The sequence below is a fragment of the Penicillium pulvis genome, assembly GCF_028828015.1.
Source record: "Penicillium pulvis strain IBT 33274 chromosome Unknown scaffold_8_segment0_segment0, whole genome shotgun sequence".
NCBI classification, from domain to species: Eukaryota; Fungi; Ascomycota; class Eurotiomycetes; order Eurotiales; family Aspergillaceae; genus Penicillium; species Penicillium pulvis.
The window spans coordinates 7,199,839-7,220,305 of record NW_026643080.1 but is presented as its reverse complement, the minus strand read 5'-3'; the positions used below and the strand labels follow the sequence as shown (position 1 = coordinate 7,220,305).

Below are 20,467 nucleotides of genomic sequence, written 5' to 3'. Positions count from 1 at the left end.
AATCAATAATCAGATAAAAAATGGTGGAAAGTCAATTACAGGAAATTTGTGATTAAACCGGATGACGCAAGTACCTTTGATAGCAGGTTTCCACGCTAGCTCTGACTTTCTACATATCAATATCTCAAGACCCTGCTGCAATGTTGATACTACATAACCCCCCACGGAACCCCACACCCCACATCATGAAAGTAACGCGGACTCGGATAGAACGACGATCAGTCCATCGTCGGAGTAATCCGACCCGAACCCTGTGTATTAACCCTGGATGAATTCTCCGCCATTCATACCTGCAGTTATCGCAGGAGGGATGTCGATCTGCAACTCATTTCCATGCCTGGCAGAGGCACAGCTGTGGTGCCATTCCATTTCAGCCTAAATACGGGTCGTCTGTAAACTAAAAGAGGCCTCGGGGCCAGTTGGGATGCGACAGGAACGAACAAGGGCTAGGTGTGCATCTCTAAGTGACCCGATTTCCGCAATATGCTCTTTTCCACTTTAGCCTTGAGTGCCTTATGGACAATTGGCGCGGCGGCCTCTTCGCAACAAGACTACCATCAACCAACTTCCAAAGGCTTTCGTATGCAACATGGCTTTGAGACTGTATTAGTCCAGCCCTTTGGATATGACGGTTTCCGCGTGCGCGCCTGGCCTTTCCGCCCTCCAACCGGTCAAGAAATAGGATTCGTGTATGACCCGCCACTTGAAGGCCCAGAAGATGGTCAGGCTCATGGCATGACTTTCGACACCGCTTTCACTGGGAATCAGTCGGAAGAGCTACGTAATGGTAATATGATTGTCCGTACTTCCGGCTGGGGTGGTAATTCGGGAGGATATCGTCTCGCCTTTTATCGTGTGGAAAGCAATGGCACAGAAACCCTTCTTACCAACGAGTATGCACCACTTAAGTCGATCAACCCTCGATACTACTCATGGACCGGCCCGGGAAGCGAATTTGCTGCCGAGTTCTCATTCAGCACGACGCCCGATGAGCAAATATACGGAACTGGCACCCAGCAAGATCATCAAGTCAACAAGAAGGGCTCAACAATCGATCTGATCAACTTTAACACTCACATTCCCACCCCCGTGTTCATGAGCAACAAGGGCTATGGATTCATTTGGAACATGCCCTCGACAGGTCGCATGGAATTCTCTACCTTGAGAAATCGATTTACCTCCGACGCTGCTAACGTTGTCGACTATTTTGTTGTCAGCTCGACTCCTGGAGATTATGATACGCTACAACAACGCCTGTCGGCGCTCACCGGTCGTGCCCCTGTTCCTCCAGACTGGTCCCTCGGCTATATCCAGTCAAAGCTCCGATATGAAAATCAATCGGAGGTTGTCTTACTGGCTGAGGAATTTAACAAGCGAGACATTCCTGTGTCCATAATTGTCATTGATTATCAGTCGTGGGCTCACCAAGGAGACTGGGCTCTGGATCCCCGCCTATGGGATAATGTCGCTGAGATGGCAGCCCAGGTAAAGAACCTCACAAATGCGGAGATGATGGCATCTCTATGGCCCAGCGTCGCGGATAACAGTGTGAATTACCTTGAGATGATGGCCCAGGGGTACCTCTCTGCCACGCGGTCTGGACCTGGAACAACTGACTCGTGGAATGGGTCTTACATCCGCAACTATGACTCCACGAATCCCAAAGCTCGACAGTTTCTGTGGGATACGCTGAAGCGCAACTACTTTGACAAGGGAATCAAGAATTTCTGGATTGACCAGGCTGATGGAGGAGCGCTGGGCGAGGCCTACGAAAATAATGGGCAGAGTACATACATCCAGTCGGTTCCCTTCCCGTTGCCCGATGTCAATTATGCTGCCGGTACTCAGCGAAGCGTCGGTAAGCTCTATCCCTGGGCACATCAGCAAGCGATCGAAGAGGGATTCCGAAACGCCACGTCTAGCGAGATGGGCAGTGCGTGTGACCAAGTCTCTCTAAGCCGCTCGGGCTACATTGGGTCCCAGCGGTTCTGCAGCATGATCTGGTCTGGTGACACCACTGCAGTCTGGGAGACACTCAGTGCCCAAGTTGCGAGTGGTCTTTCCGCTGCTGCAACTGGCTGGGGCTGGTGGACTGTGGATGCGGGTGGCTTTCAGGCCGACCCGACCGTTTCCTGGTCTGCGAACATCGACACGCCTCAATATCGGGAACTCTACCTCCGTTGGTTGCAGTGGACAACATTCCTACCATTCATGAGAACTCATGGATCGCGAGCCTGCTATGTCCAGAACGCGTATACCTGCGCCAATGAGCCATGGTCATATGGGGAACAGAACACACCCATCATCGTCTCGTACATTAACCTTCGATACCAACTAGCTGCTTACATCCAGGCAGTGTTTGCCCAATTCCACCGCACCGGTCGTATGATCATGCGCCCTCTGTACATGGATTTCCAGTCCTCGGACTCGCGCATTGCCAAGTTGACACAGATGAACAGCAATGTCACTACGCAGCAGTACATGTTTGGTCCACGCCTGCTGGTGACCCCAGTTACTCTCCCAAATGTCACCGAATGGTCTGTCTATCTTCCACAGGTGGCCAGTAACGCAACTGCACGACCTTGGACTCATTGGTGGACGAACCAGACCTACGCTGGTGGCCAGACTGTGACAGTCCCAGCTCCCGTTGAACATATCCCCGTCTTCCATCTCGGCTCCCGGGCCGATGTTCTGAATGGAAAGGTGTTCTAAATCAAAGCCTCAATCCTTACCACCTTGGTGACAAAGCAAGGAGTCCATATTCCCTAAACATTCCCTAATCATTTGAATACATAGAAAAAAGCTGTTTCTAATGTTCAAGCTAGGATTCTATTTTGGGTGTGTGCCTAGTGAATGTGCATAATATTTTAGGATAGAAGAATTCACATTCGAATGTTCTGTCAAATCTTGTTAGACGTGCCTTCTTTAACGTACGAATGAGAAAATATAGATCGATGTAGCAAGTCCCCAATCATGCCTCCGAAACCCACTGAGAACGCCATTCAGAAACCACGCAGAAATCTCGATATCACGGGATTGTGTAAATGATTGAAGCAGAGATAAACAATCAGAATTCAAAAGAACGAAGGGTATCGCAAAAAAAAAAAAAAAAAAAAAAAAAAAAAGAAAGATGGTAATTAAACGTGGAGCTCTGTACGCCGTCCCACGCGATCCACTCGCACTCCCAATTTCTTCAACTCCACCACATCTAACAGGCCCCGTCCGTCGAATACCCATTTGGGCTCAACCATGTTGTACGCAATCCGTGGCCATTCAATGGTTTCATTAGTGCCAGACTGGGAAGTGGGCTGAAAGTCCATGCAATCCGAGGAAGACGTGTGTGTTGACTGATCCGAGATGCTCCAGCTGGATTTCTTGGTCGGAGTGTTGCGAAATTGATCGCAATCAGTCACCACCAGGATAGCGTGGGCCTGTGAACAAGCCAAGTATGGGTCACTGTGGACCTTCACGGTCCCCATCTCGGCAACTCCTGGACCTAGCTCCCGCATGATATCTTCTTGGCGACAATAGGGGTCAAATATGGTAATCTCGGCCGGTCGCTCTTGAACACAATCGATCTGTTAGCAAAGAATTCAAATCAGGGAGAAACGGATCCTCACCATCCAGCAACAATCGAATTACCTCCACTGCTAGTGACTCCCGAGTGTCGCCCGTGTTCTTCTTGAAGGCAAACCCAAGAATCGCCAATTTGTGACCTACCAAGTTCCCTTCAAATCGCTCAATGACCTTACGGGCAAATCGGTCCCGCTGTCGCTCATTCATGATATTGACCTGTCGCCAGTACATGGCCACGTCATCCAGGCCTAAGGACTCTGCCAGATAGGCGAGACTCGCAATGTCCTTTCGGAAACAGGAGCCTCCAAAGCCTAGTCCCGCTTTGAGAAATTGTGAACCAATGCGCGCATCCATGCCAATGGCCTTGGCCACCTGATCCACGTCCGCACCGGTTCGCTCACAGATTGCACTGACTGAGTTGATGCTGCTGATCCGCTGAGCCAACATGGCATTGGCAACAAGCTTCGCGAGCTCGGAAGACCAGGTGTTTGTTTCCAAGATCCGGTCTGCTGGAATCCAGGCTTTGTAGAGGTTTGCCAGGGTGCGAGCAGCCTGTCGGCCGGCAGAGGTCGCAGCCGATCCAATCAACACACGGTCGGGTCTCGTGAGATTCTTGATGGCGGTGCCTTCGGCGAGAAACTCCGGGTTTGAAAGCACCTCAAAAGAAGCTCCGGGTCGGTGAGCAGCAAGCTAAACTCAGGTCAGACGCTGCATGAGCTAAGAAAGGAGAGGGTTGGAAAAACAAGCGCACCATTTTTCGCACTCGGTCTGCCGTCCCTCCAGGAACCGTACTCTTCTCTACGATGATCGCGCCGGGTTTTGCATGAGCTGCGACATCCCGCATAGCACCGTCAAACGCAGCCATGTTGGTTGCACAGCCAGCTCCTACCCCAAACATTTTTGTGGGCGTATTGACTGCCATGAAAATGATATCCGCTTTGGCGATCACCCGTGCAGAATCACTGGTGAAATACAGATTTCGCTGGCGCCGAGGAATGTCACTCTCATCACTCTCCACGCCATCACGAACCACTCTCACCAGGTGGTCTAGTCCCGGTTCGTGGACAGGAAGATGTGGTGATTTCCATTGCTTGATGCGCTGTGGGTCCCGATCCAACACTTCTACAGTCACTGCGGGGTTGTGGAGGGCCAGGATAGCGGCCGTTGGTCCTCCTACGTCGTGTTAATGGCGAAATGGGGCCAGCTCAGAGTGGAATGCCTACCAACATAACCTGCGCCCACCACACACACATTCTTGACCGGCTGGACTTGCTCGTGTTCCTCGGTGGGTGGAGTTGACTCAGGCAACGCGAGCTTAAGATCATCAATGTCCGAGGGACGAAACAACGGACTTGCGCTCGGGCTGGTGGGTGCGGTAGAGCATGACTCGCCACTCTCTGAGAAGAGAATATCCATGGGGATCTCGTCGCATGACATGATTGCTTTCACCCTTGGAATAAGTTGAAGAATTCTCCAGTGTTCTGACCGTGATTCAAATAATAGGACTTGGACACGACTACTGGTCCCGTCAAGGAACAATAAAACGAAGACGAAGGGGGGGGGGGGGAGTGGAGGGTCAGTTGAGGATACTAGAAAGATTGACACCAGTAGAGGGATCGATCACCTTTGAATCCCTGGTTTCTCCTTTTTCACCAAACTCATATTTTCAGAATGATTTCCCCTCATGACTTAAAAATTGATGGTTATCGAGGTTATCGGGACATGGATTGTGCCTGTGGTAGAGTTGGATTGATGCACGCGGCACATACACTCCGAACGACTGGTTCTCATCCATTCTCATACTTAAGCACGTCTCAGCGGCCAATTGCGGCACGTGCACCCGGAATGTACTAGTGATCATTTACACTTTTTTATACTTTATTATCTCTTGCACTCCCCTTTCTCTTCCCTTGGAAGATGTCGCATTATGTCGGAATCCGCGCCGTTGCTCTCCTCTTTCCAGGGAGCAAGTGATGAGTTTCCCAGTATCCTAGAAGGAAAGAAAGTGCTCCTAGCAACAGAATCCTGGGGCCCCGTCAATGGCGTCAGTCGCACCACGCGCAGTTTAGTCGAGTACTTGCAAGCAAATGGCGTCGATCTCATCCTGGTTGCACCTGATTTCAAGGGTGATGCTGCTAAGCAAACTCAATCATGGGAGCGACGGCTGCCAGGATGCGCCCTGCCGTACAACCCAGACTTGACGGTGGTCTACCCATTTCACATTGGTGATGTCTATCGACAGGCCTTCAAGCCGGACATCATCTATCTGGCCAGTCCCGCATCTCTGGGATTTCAGATGCTGTTGCAGATTCGTCAACTCCGATCCTCGCCCCCGGTGCTGCTCAACTTCCAGACAGATCTATCGGCCTATTCGGAGATCATGCTTCCCGCGCCACTGGACCAGTTCGGAGTCTGGCTGCTGGGAATAGTACAAGGCTTTTTGTTTCGCTCGCCTGCAGTGCACACCATATTTTACCCCTGTTCAGCCATTCGTGGTTATCTTGAACACGTGGGAGCCCCCACCAACCGAATGGTCCAGTTGGGCCGCGGAGTCGATACTGTTCTCTTCACGCCCGACCAGCGAGACGAAGCGTATCGCCAGCAGATTGCCCCGAATGGAGAAATCATTCTCATCTGCGTCTGTCGCATTGCACCAGAGAAGGGCTTTGAATTCCTCGCACAAGTCGCAATACGTTTGGTCGCAGAGAAGATACCTTTCAAGCTGCTCGTCGTTGGGGGGAATCGCAACCCGGTCGTCGAAAACAGAGTCAAGCAATTATTCGTAGAAATTCCCAATCATGTCGTCTTCACAGGGTTCCTCACCGGGACATCGCTGGCTCGCGCCTATGCCTCAGCGGACCTTTTCCTGCACTGCTCCGTTACCGAAACATTTGGACTCGTCGTTCTGGAGGCCATGGCCAGTGGAATTCCCGTCATTGCCCGAGACCAGGGTGGGCCCTCCGATATTATTCGACATGGCCAGACCGGATTTCTTGTTCCACCACAGGATGTCGCCCAATTTATCAAATTTACCCGGGAAGTATCAAAAAATACTTCCCACCGGAAGAAGCTCTCCACGGCGGCCCGTCAACAAGCAGAAGACACAACCTGGGAAAATATTAATCGTCGCGCCGCCTGGCAAATTGCGGAGGCGTTGACTAATGCAGACCAGGAGTCGCACAGTCCTTCGCGGCAGCCCCGAACTGGCATCCTCGCACGGGTCATCGAGCAGGTCTGCCTGGTGCTGGCCGTCGGAGTTGTCTATGGCATGTGGCTGATCGCCGTGGTTCCCTTGATCGTGCACGGTCATCGATTTCTGCCTCGGGCGTGGCAGGCGCTGCGGAACCAGTTCCAATGCAGTCGTCCTCTGTGAAATTGATACTATGAGATTATGCCAATAGATCCATTCATGTGGAGAATAGACTCCCAAGTATGATGATTATATGACCGATGATAAATATGATTATATTATGCATGACTGTGCGATGCATTTAGTACATGACATGGCAAAGAACCGTGTGATATAGACACAGTATGTCCAACCACTCTACAATCGCACTGGAGCCGTATCTGCCCGCACGAGGACATGACCCTCGGTGACAAGTGAATTGGGGCATGACAGACCGTCCACAAAGGCCGTCAAGTTCGTCAAAGTGACCTCGGCAATCTCGGTGAGTGCCTCCCGGGTAAAAAAGGCCTGGTGCCCACAGACCAGAACATTGGGGAACGTCATCAAGCGCATCAGGACATCATCGTCAATGATTTCTCCCGAGTGATCATTATAGAATAACTCGCCCTCGGCCTCGTAGACATCTAGTGCAATTCCACCCAGATGGCGCGTCTTCAAGGCGTGGGTGACTGCCGTTGTATCGATGAGGCCTCCTCGGGACGTATTCACCAACATTGCACCAGGCCGCATCCGCCTGAGCGTGGTCTCATTAATCAGGTGGCGCGTGCCGTCGGTCAGCGGGCAGTGCAAACTGACAATGTGGCTCTCCTGCAGCAAGGTGTCCAGGTTAACCAGGGCCCCGTACTGACGGAACTCATCCCCCGCAAAGGGGTCGTGAGCGAGTAACCGACAGCCAAAGCCATGGAAGATGCGCGCGGTCGCGAGGCCGATGCGTCCCACCCCGATGATACCGACCGTCTTGCCGTGCAGGGTGGTTCCCAGGAGGCCCTCGATATTGAAGTTCCCTTCCCGCACTCGATTGTAGGCACGATGAGTCTTGCGATTCAGCGTCTGAACCAAGGCGACGGCGAACTCGGCCACCGCTTCCGGCGAGTAAGCTGGCACATTGGCAACGAAGAGGCCTAATGTTTCGGCAGTCGGTAAGTCGACGTGGTTGAATCCCGCACATCGCAGCAGGATCGCCCGCACGCCACCGGCATGTAAGGCGTGCAGGACGCGCGCATCGAGGGTGTCGTTCACAAAGACGCAAACCGCATCACAGCCTTTAGCCAGCGGTACGGTCTCCTCGGACAGGGCAAAGGCATGGTACTCAATCTCACACAATTGAGAGAATCGCTGAGAGCGCACCTCCTCCAGGTAAGTGCGATCGTAGGATTTAGCGCTGAACACGGCCAGCTTCATGATGTTGTGATACTGGTTTTATCTTTCTTTTGCTGCAAGCTTTACAGAAGCCGATGGAGGCGGGCTGGGCCCTGGGAGCAACGGGAGTCATGACGCCATCATCCCCCAATGTCCATGTGTAAGTGGTGAGAGTTTCCCCAGACCATGGCTGCAAGCGGCGAGGGGAAGGAACTCAGGTTCCCCGGATATTTGATCGGGACATTGGGAGATTGGATCAGCAACATGTAACATTCCTCCAGGTTGGGGGTACTTCCCCGCCCAGATTCCTACAATAGACTATGGGCTATGTACATCATAGGTTACAGACGGTGCAGGTGTAAGGTTGTAAAGTATGGAGTAACATAAGGCTTGGATGAGAAGGTATTTCTGTTGGTATGGAGTACCCGGAGAAGGGAGCATTATTCGTTTTCCCGGACCGGCTCCCAAGTCCGTTATGTTGTGCCGAGTTGCGGTGAAAAGCATCATGATCCGCCACATTGGAGCAAGAAATAGGGTTCTCGGAAGTCATCCTATTTGCCGCATATCATTCAGCGTTTTACATAGAGAATGTGAATCTGCAGCTAAGGGAAGCTCGGACGAGGACCGAAACATTCCATCCTTCTGGAGGATTACTCCATTCAGGATATTGTAAGCCGGTCGCTGTGATTGGTGGAAAGTAGAAAGGTTATGAGAGGGACTCCGCACTGGGCCGTGTTGTGACTTTGTGCTGCATTAATCATGCCCCAACTGGTTGGAACCGAGGCCCATAGAACCAATCAGCGTGCTCTGATAAGACCAAAACGCCACCTCTTCCTTGATTGGTTCCCTTCATAGCCACTAGTAAACCTTGGAGCTCAATGGGGACTAGATCAGGAAAGTCACCAAAGTAGCGAAAACGGAAGGAGCGAAGGGGGAATCCAGGCGTCGAGATCACGATGCATCAATGTGAGAGGTTAGCTACATGTTTGCTACTATTCTTGTATTTTGATAGGATATTGTTTGAAGTGCACAGTAGCGATGGAATATCTACATGATCATCGAACCCATGATCGGCCGTGGGCTCTGATGGGTCACCGACTTCGCGGAACATAGCGGGGACTTTGGAGTTCAGCGGATCCCGGTGGAGGAATGCAGTCCCTCGATGCGGAAACCCATCATGCGTCGGTACATAAGCACAACTGCATGTCAGAACGAGATGATTGACTGGGGAGAATCAATCAGCTATCAAAACAAAAGAAGCGGTCAATCTGTACTTTTGATATAAACATGAATATGATGTAGAGAATGTAAATCGATCATGATCAAGGAATATCGGTGAGTCTCATACCAAATTTACGGTAAAGTGATTCGGAGTTTGACGGGAAAACGAACTCGCGTCGTACCCGATCGTAGTATTCCGATACTATACATCTCATCCTCGCTCTTCATATACTTCAAATTCCCCCCCCTGGCTTGACCTTTCTTTCCAATCTCGCATTTCTCATTCCTAACTCATCTCTATCTCTCCATCTCCAAATCCTCAGTCAAGCATCTTGGAAGATTGACGTGAAACTTCTCCAAATTCCATCTCCACTCGGGGTCTACTAGCCTCAACGCTCCTCCCGTGCTCCACCGCCATCTCGGCCACTCACCGTTCTTTGGATTCTCTTTGCCTCGTGTGCTCACTTTGCCCCTCGACATCACCACTTTTAATGGCACTTCGCCTCTCCCTTTTATCCATTCCATAACATTTACTTTTACCTCCTTTACTTCTCCCCTCCACTCCCCCTTCTCCCCTCTACATACACACAACCACAACCATACCAAATGGCTACTCACGTTATGACCGCCACCGCCCCCAGTACCGCCAACCAGATCTCGGTTTACGGTCATCCATCTCCCACCAATTCCAATACTACTACCCCCTCCAATAATTCTCCCACCTCCCCTCGTCTCACTACGTCTACCCTGCACCAACTCCCGTTGCAGTCTCGCCAGTTGCGTCCTCCCAAGGGCCCGCTCTATGTTCCTGCTGCTCTGCGCCCGACCGAGCGTCCTCAGAAGTCCTCCCCCATCACCCCACCGCGCAGCGCGCACGGTTCTCTGGACAGTCTGAACGAGGACTCTGATGAACCTATCAGTCGTCGCTCCACCATGGAGAGCAGGTACAGTGGCATCAGCAAGTCGGCCGAGCATGAATGGTTGAAGACGGAGCACTTGGGTGTGGTGACTGGTCTCCCTACTCGTGAGCACTGGAAAGTAAGTCTTACCGAAATTTACTCTCGCAATGGGCATTGTCTTTCCTTTAAAAGACGGGTTGGTCTGAATGGCGTATGCGCCCTCGGAAATGTCGTTCACGAGCACGCCATCTGAAGGACATGACGAGCGCGCATACCTTGACCCCATCACAAGCTTGCGTCCTGATTACAAACATTGCATTATATGGAACATGCTTGCTAACTTCTCTTCTGCAGGCGGATTCTGCTTCCCCCAACTGTGATTCGCCCACCTGCCGTTCCTCCTTTGGCATCTTCCTGCGTCGCCACCACTGTCGCCACTGTGGTCATGTCTTTTGCTCCTCTCACACTCCCCATATCGTTCCCCTTGACCAGGATGCGCGCTTCCATCCCGAGGGGGTTCCCTCGCGGGCCTGCGACCTGTGTTGGAGTGCTCACCAACGCTGGGAGGAGACACGTACCGATCGCCTGAACAAGATCCAGAACAACATGGATGGCAAGAGCATCGACGAGGACGCCACCCAGGATCTTGAGAACAGCCAGGAATCTGGCCGTGCCGCACTCCAAGCCAATCTGGGTCAGACCGCCGACGTCGCTGCCAGCGTTCCTCGTGACTGGAATTGGAGCACCTTCTGATCCCCGCTCTAGGCGATCACTGCGCTAGCAGGTCTGGCAGCAGTCCATTCTTCACTTCTATCTGCTCGACATTATACTTTCCATTTATCTTTTTTCCACCACGACATTGATTTGCGACCATGGTTAGGAGTTCAATCGGCGCTACGATAGGGCATTCAGTGTTCCTACGATCTGTTTTCTGCTTTCTTTTCTGATTTTGCCTGATATGCTCGACATTATGATTTGATATGTCCAGCTCGAGCTGCGCCTGACATGTAATCGGCAGCCTTTGTTTTTCTTGTTCTTGATACCCAGTTATTTCTATCGAGTGGCAGTCTCGATTTCTTCCTCTTACTGCGTGTTTTTTCCTGGTGTCGGTCTGCGACGCTCAAGCATATGCACTGGCGCGGGCTACATGCATCGCTAGATATGTTCCATTTCATCCAGTTCTGAAAATGAATCAATCCATCAGTACAACATGTTCCCTTCAGTACTTCATAGTAGTCAACTTGTATACCAACCACTAGGCGACATATATTGAAATCTACACAATCCACAGCCTGAAACGCCGCTTGCTGTACTTGCCACTTCACAACTTGTGCTTGGAAATACACGCCTCCCGGGTAATATCGACCTCTGGCCACCATGGATAATTCGGAGAACTTATCTCTCGCAAGTCCGACTCAAAGCAAGGCTTGCGCTTCTCGAGAAACGAACGAACCCCCTCCTGATAGTCTCTATCGTGACGTCAGCAAAGCCAAACAGGCAAACATCCTTGCATTGATATCATAGACAGATCATACCGCTGGCCAATCATATGATGAAACACCCGCGACTCCAGTAGATGTGCGGCTTCGGGTGATTCGGCGCCTTCCCACATCAAGGCACGACTCATGGAAGAGGCCAATGGGCTTACATTCTCCGCAACCTCCTGGGCCAGCTCTAGCCCGCGCGGGAGGATTTTCCCCGCATCGGAGAGGATTTCCGTGAAAAGATCGCCGAAATGCTGGGAGGTAGGGGGGAAGACGCCACCGGAGGTGATCAGCTGCATGGCACGCGAAAAGCCGACTAGACGTGGCAAGAAATATGATGCGCAGGATTCGATGGTCAAGCCGCGTCGGGTGAAAACGAATCCGTACTTGCTCTTTGCATGGCAGATCCTAGAGAGGCTACTTAGAACTTGAGAGACCAGAAATGATAGATAGGACGTATACCGAACAGCAGCTGGTAGGGTCATTGTCATGCCAACACCGACAGCAGACCCATTCATAGCGACAATAGTAGGCTTGTGGCATCGATGCATTGCCAGTGCAACTCGGCCGCCACTAAGATGGTATTAGCAGCGATCCCGATTTTGAGGGAGACTTGATGTTTTTGTTTTTTTTTTGGTTTTTTTGCTAACATACATATCCCGGAAGTCAACAGCTCTTCCTTGTCCGTTGCCGAATCCAATATCAAGATCTGATCCAGCACAAAACATCCTTCCTGCCCCAGTGAGTACAACTACCTTTACACGTGGGTCAACATGAACCAATTTGTATGCCTGAGTGAGGCTATCGGCCATCTGCGGTGTGAAAGCATTGTGCTTTTCCGGTCTATCCAAGGTGAAGATCACCACCGGAGTTGCCTCCGGGGCTCCAGAAGGATAGTGGGAAATCCGAAGGTGTGTGAGATTAAAGGTCTCATATGATGTAGGGATATCAATGGATGTCATGTTTTCAAGGTTCTGACTAGGTAATCGAGCACTTGTTGTTTTGCTTTCCTGGGTGTTGGGTCTATTAACTACATTTTCGTTCCCCAATTAGAGCGAGCACATCAACATGCGGCAACGACAGTACCTCGGTTCACGCGTGATCGGCCGGAAAACAGCATTGGTCAAGGGAATTTCTCAATTTTTGCCTAGCACGAGGAAATTGATGTAGATGCTGAGGTCAACTGAAATTAGATGTTCGAGGCTCAGCCAGCAGCCATACACATTCCAGTATCCATTCTACGATTCAACATTGAAAACACTTATGCAACTTGAACAAGGTTTAATATTGGAAACTTGCAAATTGAATCCGAATCACATATATCATTACTCTTCCAGTCTTTCCTAAAACAGATCTGAGCCCACGTTATCGACCTCACGAATGAGGCGGTAGGGGTGGCCCAAATCGTACCATCCGCAGAACGGTGCACTGGCCTTCCATCCGAGGAGATCCTGAACCTCGGGATCCAAATTCTTCGCTTGCTCCTGCGTGACAGCGAGGAACTGGTTCTCTTCCGACCGGTAAACTCCCTTGCAGAACAATGTAACGACAACGCTTCGGAACGAGTCGCTGGTGACATTGGCGCCGGCTCCGTGGTAGCAGTTACCCAGCATCAACAAGGCATCACCAGTGTCCATCTCGCCATAACTGACTTCATCCACCGAAGGTTTGCGCACATCGTCCCAGACATGGGAGCCGAGGACGATCTCGGTGGCTCCGTTCTCTTTGGTGACTTTGGAGGCTATTGATTCGGACGTGATTAGTACATACCAGAAAGCCGATCAATGGAAAGAGTGGGGGTCTTACTTGCGACAAAGCATCCCAGCTTAGTGGTTTCCTTAGGATCACCGTGGGTGTGCGTAGCGTGGTGATCCTGATCGTCTCGGTGAAGACCCTGGCGAGCACTACCAGGTCCCACACGAACGGTAAAGAAAGAACTCAACAGCGGAGGGGAGACACACTTGTTGCGAGCGTCACCCCACCAACTCTCAGTGGTGACACTAAGGACATCATTGACAATGGTTTTGACATTAGGGTTCTGCAAGATGGACTTGACCGCGGCAGGCGACTTTCCTGCCAGTCCGCAGACAGTCTTGGTTTGCTTGGCAAAGACCTCCAGTCCACTGTTGTAGTCGGCATCCATATAAGGCTTGATTTCGCCGGTGATCTCAGCGACGGAGTCAAGGGAGAGGAGGTTCTTGATAACGACAGCGCCATCGCGGTAGAGAATCTCGAGGATCTTCTCTGATGCTGAAGTGGCTGGGAGTGCTTCGACAGCACGAGGAGGAGTGATGGAGCCCATGATCATGAAGATAAACAAGATGTGGTATAATGTTTGGAATAGAACGATAACTTGGAGTGTCTTATGATTTTTGGCTCTGAACCTTTAAATAACACTGGTCTTCGATGGCATACGATAAGCAACTCTACATCCTATCGGCATCAAAACTGGATACTAGTTCAAACCCACCTTTTGCTGAATTCTCCGCGCTTCAACCTAACTTGGTCAATGCAATGAGAAAGTGACTCCCTGGAGATTCCTTGTTCAGTAAAACAATGAGATACACAGTGATATCCCTAGCGACATCTCATGTGGAAGGTCAATGCAGTTGTTGGTCTGGCTTATCCGACTTCCAGATTAGGCAACTCAGTGAGATTCGGAAGGGGAACATGAATCCGGGGTATCAGCATACAACCATCACAAGAAACTCATAAGATTGAGGGCTTCTACAGTCTCCTCTTTCAGTGGATTTTCCATGACTGAAACCATGAGTTCCAGAAATCCACTTCCTCTCGATGGCAGCACCTTCGATTATATCATCTGTGGTGGAGGAACTGCAGGCTGTGTCCTCGCAGCAGAGCTCTCCACTATTCCAGGTGCCTCGGTGCTGTTGGTAGAAGCTGGTAGGGACTCGGAGCTTGAGCCTGATGTTCTGGTTCCAGGTAAATATGTCAAGCAGCTACAGGAGGACAAGGAGGGACTATGGGAGTTGGCGACAGTCCCCCAGCACGAGTTGAACGACAGGAAACTGGTTTTCTTGCGTGGAAGACAGCTTGGAGGCAGCTCGTATGTTCTAATCCATGAATTGCGTTGAACCACGTTGACCATTTAGAGCCGTGAATTATATGGCATTGGCACGAGGCCCCAGAGATGACTATGATCAGTGGGGCCAAATCACTGGTGATGAGGGCTGGAGATGGGATAACATACTCCCAATGATGAAAGATGTGAGACTCATCTATTGTCACTGGTAAACTTTACTAACATTATGTAGTTGGAAGACTTTGACTTTACTTTGCCTGAGGGGATGAACAAGTTCGCACGTGCTTTGCCAGCAAACCATGGTACTTCTGGGCAAGTGACGACTATATTCTTCTGTAAAAGCTCGACTACTAACAGTTATATAGACCGATTAAACTCGGATTCGGAAAAGAAATGGTTCCGGGCGTTGAAACATACATGCAAGCGTGCTCAGAAGTGGGAATCCCCCTTTGCATGGACAACAATGCCGGCAATCCAGTCGGAGTTGGACTAGCCCAATTCAACGTCCGCGATGGCGAGAGGTCTTATGCGGCCAATGCCTTTCTACCGGCATCAACACGGAAGAGTCTCAAAAACCTAGTGATTGTGACCAACACTGAGTGCGACTATGTTCACTCTACCAACGGCGTTGCCACTCGTGTGGATCTGTACGATCGTTTTACGGAGAAAACTGGTCAGAACTCCTTGTGTTGAATACTCGCTCTACGCTAACTTCTGTATTGTTCGCTCTAGTCGCTGTACACTGTCGAAAGGAGGTCATTCTAGCCGCTGGCACCTTTGGATCTCCAAAAATCCTGATGCTGTCAGGAATTGGGGAAAGAAAGACGTTGGAGCAGCATGGAATTCCTGTCAGAATTGACTTACCAGGTTTGTGGCCCCGTACTCTTGAACTACGGTCCTACTTGCTAAATCTCCGCAGGAGTCGGTCAAAACATGCTCGACCATTCTATCATCACTTGTGAATACAAAGTCGACAATCGCCTCCCGGCACACAACAAGGTTTTCCTTGAACCGAAAGCCCTTGAGGAAGCTGAAGCCGAATATGCAAAAAGCCGAACTGGTCCTCTGGCCATGTATGGATCCAGTGGATCAGTGGCTTTCCCAAGAATCCAACGCCTGTTTGAATCTAAGGAGTTCAGTGACCTTGACTCCCCAACCAAGGCATTTTTGTTGGAACCAACGAGACCTTCAGCCGAGATCTGGCTCGGATCTGGACCCTCCGTCTATGAGGGTAATGGTCGACCGGAAGAAAGCTACATCACCCATGAATTGCTACTGCAAAACAACCTGTCCAAGGGAGTTGTGAGCATTCGGTCCCGAAACCCTCGGGAGCATCCGATTATTGATCCCAAATTCCTGTCTCATCCTTTTGATCGCCGGATCGCCATCGAGACTGTTCGGAAGGCGCTGCAGATTGCTCATTCCAAGGCGTATCAAGGGGTGATCGAGAAAATGGTCCATGGCCCGAATATCGACTTTGCCACAGTTGATCTCAACACGGTCAGTGACGATGTGATGTTAGATTTCATTCGGAAAAACCTGGATCAAGGATACCATAGCATGTCGACCTGCCGCATGGGCAAGGCCAATGATTCCACAGCAGTGGTTGACTCGAATTTCCGAGTGCGTGGAACGCAGAACCTCCGGGTGGCAGATCTCAGTGTCTGTCCCGTTTTGACTTGGTAAGGATTCCCCTGTACCCTCATCCTGAACCGATAGCTAACTGCGAAATAGCAACCACACCCAGATCAACGCTTATTTGATTGGCCTCCGGTGTGCACGCCAGATCATCGACCAGCACGCAGAATCTATCCAGCGCGCCAAGCTGTAGATACAGAGAGAACTTGTAAGCATACTATATCAAGGACTAGAGAATAATTTCATCATTTTTCTCATATAAGAAGTATTGTTCCATCTCCCCATCCCAGCATCATGTCCAAATATTCTGGAGGCCGACTCCCCATCCACACACCTTCTAGAATCTTGAGTGCACTTTGTACGTTGCCAAATCCCCCGGAGAATTGCATACACTGGGCCCGCTCGCGAATCCATTCTCGTTGTTTTGTATCCTTGATCTCTACCGCTGCATGGAACAATGGCCATAGCAGCTGATCCGACCAGCCAGACGCGGGCGGAGTAGACTTCACATGATATAGCACACTGCTGACAAGCCAGTTTAATTCGTACTCATCCACGTCGCAGGAGAAAAGTCGCAGCAGGTACAGAATGATGGCGTATCGATACGCCTCCGTCAAATGAAACCAATTCTGGCCTCTTTGCGAATGTATTGGACCTTGCAACAGTCTATGTTTGATATCATGAACCTGATCCATTCTTTCCATTGAAGTGGTGTCTGGACTCGCCGATTCCTTGTGCAGAGTACCGATCTCATGAATCACCTTAAATTGATCCAACGGACAAGGAATCGCGTCAAAGCCCCAAAAGTCTCCACTTTCGTAGAGTAATTCTTGTATATCTTGTGCAGCAAAAACTGTGGATCTAGAATGGGAGGCAGCTGCCATCACATCCAGCCTGAAATTGGCGGCGTTAGCTACTATCTGCAAGCGTCTAGTCGCGTGCGTGCTTACCATATCAAGTACTGTTCCACAAAGCATCCCAAGGTGCGTTCTTGACGTAATTCCATTAATTTTTTAGCCCCTTGAAAATGAGACTCGAAATCCGAAGCACCGCCCTGGCAGAGATCACAAAGACAGAGCATCAGTATTGTAGCGAGAGTTCCCGGGTGGATAGCTCGAGCTTGGGAATATAGATCCTCTTGAAGTCGCTTCATCGCTTTGCCCTTGAATTTGTAAAACTCCCGTTGGTATTGATTGGTCGCTAGCCTCACGTTGTAGTGACATGCCGCTAAAGCTGCACATGCATACATCAAGGACGGTATCTCGATCGCGAGAGGGAATATGTAATCTCGGTAGGGATTTTGCGGGCATTCGTTGTCAACACATAGTTTCGGAACTACCTCACAAAGATCTTCGAACCATTAGCATCTGCGACAGCTTCCAATTGGTATGAGAGGTACTGACGATATTCCATGATAAATTTCAGTTCATCCGGAATATTCAACACATCGATCCTTGGATACAATTGGTTGTTCATGTCCATGTAAGTCCCGATGTCCAATGTTGGCATCTTCAACGTTTCCACCTCAACAGTAGATTGAAAATCCATCAAAGTGTCAAAAAGGAATGTATTATCGTCAATGGCCAGTTGGGGATCAATTGATATTTCTTTTGTGGTAAATTTGGGGGCATCCAACATTCCGGATTGTACCGGATCGCCTTGTGTGTCTTGGGCTTCATCTGGGGGCGGTTGTAGAGCCGGAGCTAGTGCTGGAGCCGGGGTCGAAGTTGAGACTTCTACCTCTGTTGGCTGTGTGCGTCGCGATCTTCTTGCTTTTGTCGCTTTTGTCCCTTTCACACCTTTCTCCCCTTTCCCTTCTTTTCCCCCTCTTCCTCCTTGACCTTTGCCGGTGCTCACAGGGATGCTTTTCCCGACAAACTTCCCGCGACTGGCCAATCCAGGCCACTGTAACAAGTATCCCTCACAGACAAGACCATTAGATTCGCAGGTATTACATGTCGGTAGTCGTCGATCGCAGCCTCGTCCACGACGCCGACATGTTTTGCACGCTCTACCGAAATAACCTTCGGACATTGGGGATTCTGAAGGAAGGAAAAGTATCTGGGGAAGATGAACCATTTAGATGGCCTTATCTTCGCGGAAGCGGGGAAAGCCTAAATGCGCGATAACCGGCTCCGATTTCCAAACAGAATGAGGTCAATTGTAAGCTGTTCTTATTGATTCTATCGTTCTCATTGTATAGGGTTTATGCTACCTTGAAAGGCCTTCTCGTTCAACCAGGTGCTTACTGTTGCGCTTGGTCCTAGTTATTATACTCGGCATCTCCATCGTCACGGCATATCACGACACATTTGATTGGCTAATCAACCTTATCACGGCTTTCCCCGCATAATCAAAGTCCACAGAAGAGTCCTAATCTCCATGATGTCAGATAAAGGGTAGTTGAATTTAAAAAAAGGTAATTCGTTTACTCCCTTAATCATGACCCATTCTGCTTTGGTTTGCCCGAGATGCTACTTCTCATATCAGAGACAAATCGTTATTATCCAGCGGCAAAGGACCTCTGATTGGTCAACTCATCCACCTTCCGCTTTAGGCAGGTCGTTGAGCGCCCTGGCGATCCACTCACAGCGCAGTAGAGATAATCCATGATCAAATATGTTATTTACAAACTAATCCCCAGTCAATGAAGAATTAGTGCAAAGAGATTGCACGTCTTGCTTGATTTATCATGGTGAAACGTGTGCTTGTTGGATATGGCATCGATGTGGATGCTGTCAGTGGCTGGTACGGGTGATCTGAATCCCTGCAAGATCAGTTCTAATAGATAAGCAGGATTAACACGGAAGATGGTCATTTGCCAGACCTGACGGACGTGTCGCGTGGCATATTTGGCGCAACGGTTGGAATTGACCGACTCCTCAATCTATGGGACAAATATAATATCAAAACGTCCTGGTTTGTCCCAGCTCATTCGATTGAATCATTCCCGTCTCAGATCAAAAAGATTAAAGATTCAGGTCACGAGATGTAAGCACCTGCCGTTTTGTGTGACGTTTCTTTGGCTGACAGGCTCAGTGGCTTGCATGGCTACTCACATGAGCATGTGGACGCACTCACGGAGCAGCAAGAGCGGGATGTTCTAGCTCGGTCCATCGAAGTTATCACAAACTTCACAGGCGAATACCCCAAAGGTTGGACTGCGCCATCTTGGAGAACCTCGCGCCGGAGTATCAAGCTCTTGGAGGAATTCGGAATCGTAAGAATCTCCATCCACTGAAGGAACCAAAATCACTCACTTTGCCCTAGCAATATGACCATTCCTTTATGCACCATGATTCACAGCTCTACTATGTGCCATATGCCCCCGAGAAGCTCTCTATGACGGACATCTCAAAGCCTGCTGATCAATGGATGAAGCCAATGAGTAAGCTTGTGCCTAGCAGCATTGTCGAGGTGCCTGCCAATTGGCATTTGGACGATTGGCCTCCGTTCCAGCTCGTTGAGGGTCCCTCTCATGGATACGTGGATCCCGACACCATTGAGCGGTTATGGAAGGCGCAGTTTGACTTCTTCTATCGCGAGTACGACACATTCGTCTTTCCAATCTCGATTCATCCCCAGGTCAGCGGGAAACCGCAAGTGATCATGCTGCACGAACGATTGATTGAGTACATCAATTCACATGAAGGGGTGGAATGGTGTACTTTTGCCCAAATGGTCGAAGAATTCAAGGCTGGGAGAATCGGAGGCGCAGAGGTGGAAGCCGGTGCTGATGCGTGAACACTTCCAAGGGATCGAATCTTATTTGGGTCACCAACTGATGTTCTTCTATATCATCAATACCTGAGTATGAGTATTGTGGCCTCCAGAGCACTTTCGGTGATCATGTGGCTCCTCATATATTATATTCACATTAAAGGTATCGCATTCTACAAGGCTGGAGTGTATGCAAATGCAAATGCTCGGGTATTGATATGGAATTGCCTGCTTCATGCGCAAGAAGTAGATACATATACTACTGAAGATCTCATCAAGTCTCCCGAGATCAGTGGCAGTTGCAAATCAATCTAAATATATTGGTCAAATGAGAAGT

The 20,467-nt window shown here is 50.1% G+C and overlaps 11 protein-coding genes across 11 annotated transcripts; 5 read left to right on the top strand and 6 right to left on the bottom strand.

Moving 5' to 3' along the window:
- Positions 1 to 483: 483 nt before the first annotated feature.
- Positions 484 to 2,712, top strand: N7503_012157 (uncharacterized protein; the record flags this gene model as incomplete). Its single annotated transcript, XM_057071703.1, has 1 exon — positions 484 to 2,712. One exon carries the CDS (start codon positions 484 to 486, stop codon positions 2,710 to 2,712), a length of 2,229 nt encoding a protein of 742 aa, XP_056918314.1.
- A 425-nt stretch (positions 2,713 to 3,137) lies between these two features.
- ugd1 (UDP-glucose dehydrogenase) lies at positions 3,138 to 5,013 on the bottom strand (the record flags this gene model as incomplete). Its single annotated transcript, XM_057071702.1, has 4 exons — positions 3,138 to 3,562; positions 3,621 to 4,266; positions 4,328 to 4,749; positions 4,800 to 5,013. The coding sequence occupies 4 exons, from the start codon at positions 5,011 to 5,013 to the stop codon at positions 3,138 to 3,140; spliced, it is 1,707 nt and encodes a 568-aa protein (XP_056918313.1).
- A 490-nt stretch (positions 5,014 to 5,503) lies between these two features.
- On the top strand, positions 5,504 to 6,949 carry N7503_012155 (glycosyltransferase family 4 protein; the record flags this gene model as incomplete). Its single annotated transcript, XM_057071701.1, has 1 exon — positions 5,504 to 6,949. The coding sequence occupies one exon, from the start codon at positions 5,504 to 5,506 to the stop codon at positions 6,947 to 6,949; it is 1,446 nt and encodes a 481-aa protein (XP_056918312.1).
- A 174-nt stretch (positions 6,950 to 7,123) lies between these two features.
- On the bottom strand, positions 7,124 to 8,167 carry N7503_012154 (2-hydroxyacid dehydrogenase; the record flags this gene model as incomplete). Its single annotated transcript, XM_057071700.1, has 1 exon — positions 7,124 to 8,167. The coding sequence occupies one exon, from the start codon at positions 8,165 to 8,167 to the stop codon at positions 7,124 to 7,126; it is 1,044 nt and encodes a 347-aa protein (XP_056918311.1).
- A 1,785-nt stretch (positions 8,168 to 9,952) lies between these two features.
- On the top strand, positions 9,953 to 10,998 carry N7503_012153 (FYVE zinc finger domain-containing protein; the record flags this gene model as incomplete). The annotated part of the gene is made up of 2 exons (XM_057071699.1): positions 9,953 to 10,384; positions 10,600 to 10,998. 2 exons carry the CDS (start codon positions 9,953 to 9,955, stop codon positions 10,996 to 10,998), a joined length of 831 nt encoding a protein of 276 aa, XP_056918310.1.
- A 568-nt stretch (positions 10,999 to 11,566) lies between these two features.
- N7503_012152 (Enoyl-CoA hydratase AKT3-1) lies at positions 11,567 to 12,691 on the bottom strand (the record flags this gene model as incomplete). Its single annotated transcript, XM_057071698.1, has 4 exons — positions 11,567 to 11,714; positions 11,781 to 12,137; positions 12,192 to 12,302; positions 12,384 to 12,691. 4 exons carry the CDS (start codon positions 12,689 to 12,691, stop codon positions 11,567 to 11,569), a joined length of 924 nt encoding a protein of 307 aa, XP_056918309.1.
- A 381-nt stretch (positions 12,692 to 13,072) lies between these two features.
- N7503_012151 (phytanoyl-CoA dioxygenase family protein) lies at positions 13,073 to 14,031 on the bottom strand (the record flags this gene model as incomplete). Its single annotated transcript, XM_057071697.1, has 2 exons — positions 13,073 to 13,470; positions 13,536 to 14,031. 2 exons carry the CDS (start codon positions 14,029 to 14,031, stop codon positions 13,073 to 13,075), a joined length of 894 nt encoding a protein of 297 aa, XP_056918308.1.
- A 466-nt stretch (positions 14,032 to 14,497) lies between these two features.
- N7503_012150 (GMC family oxidoreductase) lies at positions 14,498 to 16,603 on the top strand (the record flags this gene model as incomplete). The annotated part of the gene is made up of 7 exons (XM_057071696.1): positions 14,498 to 14,796; positions 14,843 to 14,957; positions 15,005 to 15,045; positions 15,138 to 15,445; positions 15,505 to 15,639; positions 15,692 to 16,454; positions 16,507 to 16,603. The coding sequence occupies 7 exons, from the start codon at positions 14,498 to 14,500 to the stop codon at positions 16,601 to 16,603; spliced, it is 1,758 nt and encodes a 585-aa protein (XP_056918307.1).
- A 61-nt stretch (positions 16,604 to 16,664) lies between these two features.
- N7503_012149 (fungal specific transcription factor domain-containing protein) lies at positions 16,665 to 17,659 on the bottom strand (the record flags this gene model as incomplete). The annotated part of the gene is made up of 2 exons (XM_057071695.1): positions 16,665 to 17,304; positions 17,361 to 17,659. The coding sequence occupies 2 exons, from the start codon at positions 17,657 to 17,659 to the stop codon at positions 16,665 to 16,667; spliced, it is 939 nt and encodes a 312-aa protein (XP_056918306.1).
- An 86-nt stretch (positions 17,660 to 17,745) lies between these two features.
- On the bottom strand, positions 17,746 to 18,444 carry N7503_012148 (uncharacterized protein; the record flags this gene model as incomplete). The annotated part of the gene is made up of 1 exon (XM_057071694.1): positions 17,746 to 18,444. One exon carries the CDS (start codon positions 18,442 to 18,444, stop codon positions 17,746 to 17,748), a length of 699 nt encoding a protein of 232 aa, XP_056918305.1.
- A 658-nt stretch (positions 18,445 to 19,102) lies between these two features.
- On the top strand, positions 19,103 to 20,154 carry N7503_012147 (polysaccharide deacetylase family protein; the record flags this gene model as incomplete). The annotated part of the gene is made up of 4 exons (XM_057071693.1): positions 19,103 to 19,158; positions 19,207 to 19,401; positions 19,450 to 19,630; positions 19,681 to 20,154. The coding sequence occupies 4 exons, from the start codon at positions 19,103 to 19,105 to the stop codon at positions 20,152 to 20,154; spliced, it is 906 nt and encodes a 301-aa protein (XP_056918304.1).
- Positions 20,155 to 20,467: the final 313 nt, after the last annotated feature.